At 41.9% G+C, this 6,000-nt stretch overlaps 1 protein-coding gene across 1 annotated transcript in view; it reads right to left on the bottom strand.

The window, feature by feature from the left end:
• Nucleotides 1–1,133: 1,133 nt before the first annotated feature.
• Nucleotides 1,134–6,000, bottom strand: part of CNTN6 (contactin 6) — a gene marked incomplete at both ends in the record, with an annotated part of 224,593 nt that continues 219,726 nt past the window's right edge. The window contains 3 exons of the mRNA XM_081276135.1: nucleotides 1,134–1,237; nucleotides 2,313–2,481; nucleotides 3,679–3,791. Of these exons, the coding sequence (XP_081132261.1) occupies nucleotides 1,134–1,237; nucleotides 2,313–2,481; nucleotides 3,679–3,791 (386 nt within the window). The remainder of the gene's footprint in view (nucleotides 1,238–2,312; nucleotides 2,482–3,678; nucleotides 3,792–6,000) is intronic.

The following is a 6,000-nucleotide window of genomic DNA, read 5'->3' as shown; positions in this document are numbered from 1 at the left end:
TTGGCTAACATGGGATTATGTTTATGATTGCAGAAACATCTGACAACCAATGCCCAGGTACCATGCCAAATATATGTTGACCACAATATAGAAAACCTGGTCAAATACTTCTGTTCTCAGATGGTTTATGATGTAACGAGAAGGCCCCATGGAGAGTGCTGTCAGGTTGTAATCATGACCTGACTCCTGTTCATGCAACTAACTTAGAATGTGGAATCGGCTAAAAGGGTAAACTTGGCTCTGAGACACTGTTCACAGGAATTCAGGAGGGCTGGGTTATTTTATGTGGGTGCCCATTTCCCTTCATTTCTTTTCCTTTGCCGCGAAGTACTTCTTTTGGTCATTATCATGACCGAAATGCCTAAAAAGTGAGTCTGGCCAGGTGCGATCGGTGGTGCACACCTGTAATCCCAGGGGCTCGGGAGGCTGAGGCAAGAGGATCTCGAGTTCAAAGTCAGCCTCAGCAATAGTGAGGCCCTAAGAAACTCAGTGAGACCCTGTCTATAAATAAAATACAAAATAGGGCTGGGGATGGGGCTCAGTGGTTGAGTGCCCCCAAGTTCAATCCCTGGTACCCCCCTATAAAAAGTGAGTCTGGAAAAAATACCACGTATATCCATGTTTTGGGGGTGCAAATATTTCTCATCCCAACTTGATTGAGACATTAAAGCACACCATGCCTTCTAATAGCTGATATTTTGAAAGAAGCCCAACTATAAACAAATAATTATATTTTATTTGGATGTAGGGAGCATTTTCTAAATACTGAAGTGAATGGCTTGGAGTACATTCAAATGCACAGAGATGCAAAACCATTTTGTATCTATCATCCTCTTCAAAGGGGAGTTATTTTCACTCTCCATATAAAAGTCCCTTGAAAGACGCAGCAGTTGCAATTCCCAGGATTAACTTGGCATCTCTGAATGTATGCAATCATGTGTGAACTTTCCAATTCAAAAGTGTTTAAAATTGTTTTTATTAATGTACCACAGATATTTACAAGATCTTAATAATATACATTTTTTTCTTCTTTCCAAACAAGTCTGTATTAAGAATTCGCATGTTGGAGGCTGGAGAGCATATTTACAGAATGATTTAGCTTTCAGAAAACTCCCAACCCTTTATGGTTATATTCATCGTATAAGCGGCTGAATAGCAAAACAGTAAAAAATCGGTAGGATGACGGACAGGAAATGGGTACGAGGTTCTAAGACTTGATTTCCTCTGGAACTCAGACCTGCAAAATAAAAAGGAGAACACAAAACCACTTGGAAACATATAATGGCTCATTAGATTAATTCTTCAAGACAGAAAACACTCATTTCTCTTCCAGTCACATATTTTATTATATTCACTTTAATTATGATATGTTTAATTTTAGGAGGTCCCTTTACTCTTTGTTTTAGGCTGTTTTAAATGCAAAATGGCAGTCAAGAAGGGTTTAAACTGGTGATGCCTTCCTAAAGTGCAGGTTAAAATTGGTCATGGCTGGGTGTGGTGGCTCACATCTGTAATCCCAGTGACCTGGGAGGCTGAGGCAGGAGGATCTTGAGTTCAAAGCCAGCCTCAGCAACTTAGTGAGGCTCTAAGCGACTCAACAAGACCCTGTCTCCAAATAAAATACAAAAAAGAACTGGGGATGTGGCTCAGTGGTTAAGTGCCCCTGCATTCAATCCCTGGTACCAAAATAAATAAAATAAAATAATAAAATACACTTGGATGGTTGATGATTGGACATTGATCAGAGCCACAGGCCCTTCTCATTCCTTTTAAGCAAAGATGCTAAAATATTCTTATATCCTAAGTCTGACTGATTGGCACTGGCCTGAATAAAGGATCTTACTGCCAAGTTGTGGCGGGGTTCAGTATGAATGTGGTGGTTGATTGGTGATGTCTGCCCTGAATCTGGAAAGCGCTGTATGGGAAGCACACTTCTCATTTGCTACCCCTGTTCTACTAGGCCTTTAAGAATCCATAAAAAAAAAAAAAGAAAAAGAAAATTCTGCATCTTTGGTGCCAACAGAATGAATGAAGAAATTGCCCACCAAGAACACAGAGGGTTTGTGTTTTTGTTTTTGTTTTTTCCAAATGAATAAACATAAGACTGCAATAAATCATGCACAATGCAAGTTGGAAAGATTAAGGAAAAACTCCCTCCTCCCTTCTGGTTCACCCATAAAAATGGAACCACAGGCCTTTTAGTTTCTCCCCAATAATCTAACAAGAATTTGGAAGTTTCCTGAAGCCCAGGTTTCCTTGTGCAGCTGTCTAGACTGGAAGAATCTACAAGAGCCCCCCGAGACCCCACTCACTGGACATTTTTGGAATTCTGATTTCCTCACTGCTGCTTCCGTCCCCGCCATCGCTGACCGTCCTTATCTCTATCAAGTAGTCTTCTTCAAAGGGAACCAGGAGCTCAGCGGAGGTGTTGTTGGTTTCCAAAATATGAGTCTTGCTCTGTCTGTTCTGCCGGTACAGAATCTGCGTAAAATGGTGAATGGGGTTTAATACGGACTGGAGACTTGTCACACACCCTGTTATGAAACACTATGAGGCAAAAAAAAAAAAAAAAAGTCATTATCCATACTGTGATCCTCAGATGGAAGAGTCAAGGTAGTGTCTGTTCTTTAAACGTATTTGTTGCTAAGAGAAAGATTTCTCTGCTAGGGACTGTCATCCCAGTGACTCAGGAGGCCAAGGCAGGAGAATCCAAAGGGTGAGGCCAGCCTCAGCAATTTAGCCAGGACCTATGCAACTTAGCAAGAATCTATCTCAAAAATAATAATAATAATAATAATAATAATAATAATAATAATAATAAATTGAAAGGGCCAGGGATGTGACTCAGTGGTAGAGCACTCTTGGGTTCCATCTTAGTTTAAAAAACAAAAAAAAAAAAAAGAAAGAAACAAAAAGATTTCTATTTTGGCCACTGTCTCTGGAATGACTAGATTGATCTCTGCTAATTAAATGGCTTGAGGCTATCCTCATTGGTATTAGCTGTTTAAAGTCAGTGTTAGGTTTGGACCCACGTCAAGTGTCTGAATGTATATTCCCACTGATGGACATGCTGTGCTCTGGGTACTTGACGATCCCCTTGTTGAATCATCTGAATGATTTGGTCACAGCATACTGGACCCTGAGTTCTAGAAATTCTATTTGAACGTATCCTTTGACCTCATCGACATTTCACATCTACTACCCAAACACACATCACCTTTTGATGGCAAAAGGAGTCACCTTAAAAAAGTATATTATATGGAACCCTGCAGAATTTTGTATTATGATGGTCCAGGAAACGTCACTGGACTCAGACTCTGAGACCTTCTCAGTCAAGCACCCGAAAGCACCAATTTTCAAACAACTTTGTAAAATCATTCTGCTGGGTGCCATGGGGGTGCACGTCTATAATCCCAGCGGCTCCGGAGGCTGAGGCAGGAGGATCTCGAGTTCAAAGCCAGCCTCGGCAATGGTGAGGCCCTAAAACACAAAATAGGCTGGGGAGGTGGCTAGGAGTCAAGTGCCCCCGAGTCCATTCCCTGGTACTCAAATAAATAAATAAACTTAAATCATCCTGTCTCCATAGGCAGCAAATTTGTTTTCTACTTTTTTTTTAAATGACATTCCTGATTCCCTGGTGTCATAATTCATAGAACTAAGGGGAAAAGTAGGACTCACCTTGTAGCCCAACACTTCAGACTCGTTTTCCATGGTCTTCACGTGCTCCCAGTTCAAGCATAACTTAGAGTTCGAGAGCTTCCAGGCAATGTTGGCAGGTGGTTGGCTGGGGGCTTTAAAAGACAATCAAAGAGTCCAGTGAATATTAATCAGCTCATGGCCCCTGAACGCTGTGCTATAACACGAAATGGGAAGAACGAGTCTCCGATGATTAGCATAGAAGGAGCTAAAATGTTTTCGGTGTCATTTGAAATCTCGTGTTAATTGTAATCAGAGTAAGCAAAATTTATTCCAATTCCGGTCATTTGAGAACGTCTTTGTGACAAGCGTATGAATTAATAATGGCTTCCCGAATGTCCAGTGTTAATTTATTAATCATTGGCTGTTGAGTGCGTTGGTTGTGTTTAAGTGAATCAGAAGTCTCTATGATAAGGATGGCATGGAGCTGTCAATCAATGGGTACGTTAAGCAAATTCTGGTGGCGCTGGAACTGTTTAGGACTCTTTGGCTGTCACACAACCAACCCAAGATATCCTAAGCAAAATATTAGTGGTTGATTTTGAAGAATATAGGGGAATCTCTTAGCAGAGTCTGGAGAAGAGAAAAATGTCAAGGTCTTAGCACAATCCGCTGTGTGTTCATATTAGTATAGAACCACATCTTTGTCATTCTGAGTGTATGTGACAGAAGTCGTAACTGCCCAGACTATCTGAAGATGGAAAAATACCTCTATTCAAAGGTAGCTCAAGCTAGAATTCTGATGAGAAAACTGTGTCTATCTCAACTCTATCACCTGTGCTGGACAGTGAGCCTGAAGCATGTCATTTAATGTAAATAGAGCTGGTGGGAACCCAAAAAAGGGGATAAGGCAATCATCAGGAAGAGGCTGATTATTCCAGGGGGTGTCTCCTCCAACCCCAAACTGTGGCTTTGAGTTCCTTGAAAGCAATGTAGTTTGGGAGAGAGGGAAAGGAAGCAACTAGAGGCAGCCTCCTAAAAGTACAGGATCCCAGTTCACCAAGACCGATTTACAAACAAGAAATCCAGATTCCAGGCCGGGAAGTCACTCATCCCGACAGACACAGCTATCTGGAGGCAGACTGGGTCAGAAGACAGGTCTCTTGGTTTCCAATCAGGTGCGTCCCTATGACAAGCGGGACAGAGATTTGACGTGGGCAACGATCTGAGCCCCAGGTGATTGTTTTTGAGATGTGAAAAACTAGGAGAGATTTAACATCATCCAGCTGCAAAGCAGAGGCAAAGATAAAACTTCCTAGGAAGATGTTTCTTCGCAAGTCTTTGGAGTTTGAGAAGCTGAATGACCCTGGCAGAAATGACGTCTGTTGGAATTTTCACTTAACTACTGCTTCACACTACTGGACATTCTTTCTCATTGTGCAAGATGCACGGTGTCCCATGGGGTATGACCCTGCATTCCCTGGTCTCCAAATCCACCAGAACACCATTATTGTCCACCCGGCCACTAATGCCACCCTTGGGATACGTAGACAGAGAAATGCTCCCTCCGATGCTCCCAAGGGGGCTCCGTTTATGTTTATTGTGAATTTATCATGATGAATGACAGTTCCTCTTGACCACGTGTTTCTCTAACTTTGCGCAGGATCTGAGCCTTCTCAACTCTGTTATTACCGACCCCGGCACCGTCGTGCGTGGCACAGAAGAGGCACACAATTCAGATATGTTTCATAAGTGACTTGCAATCAGATGACGAAAGAAAACTGCTCAAGGTCCTTTGCCATTTTCTCAGGCCACATTGATCGTGCCGCGGGCCATGGGCAGATTCGTAGGTGACCCACTGTGGCCCAGCCATTCATTATGTTGTCCTACCTTCAAAGACAAATGCCGAAGTTGGACCCACGGCCATCCAAGTGTGTTCGTAAGATGGACAGACCCATCGGACTGACCATCTCCTAGAACAAACCCAGCCCTAATTAAAGGCTCGAGAAGTCTATGTTCAGCAAAGGCTGAATGCATCCCTGCCAATACATTCACCTCTGAAGGTCCAGCTGGCAATATTAATGATTTTGTAACTATCTTCCTGTATTTTACTCCAAAGTGTCTTTTCTGATCTGTTTTTTTTTTCTTTTCCTTTTTCTCAGCTGTTAGAAAAAAAGAAAAAAAAACATAAGTAATACGAAAAGTCTCACAAGATATTCCGGCTTTAAAATTCTAGTATACTTTTTGGTTGTCTTTCTTTGATTTCTTGTTCTTTAAGACGGAGCAGCAACATGAACTTCATCATGCAATCAATACGCAGCAAATAAAAATTCATCCTTCAACGTCGTTGGGCCTGATGGATTC

This window comes from Spermophilus citellus, assembly GCF_964194105.1.
Source record: "Spermophilus citellus genome assembly, chromosome: 19".
Lineage (NCBI taxonomy): Eukaryota > Metazoa > Chordata > Mammalia > Rodentia > Sciuridae > Spermophilus > Spermophilus citellus.
Note: the sequence above shows the minus strand (reverse complement) of the source record. Positions and strands in the feature narration are given on the sequence as shown.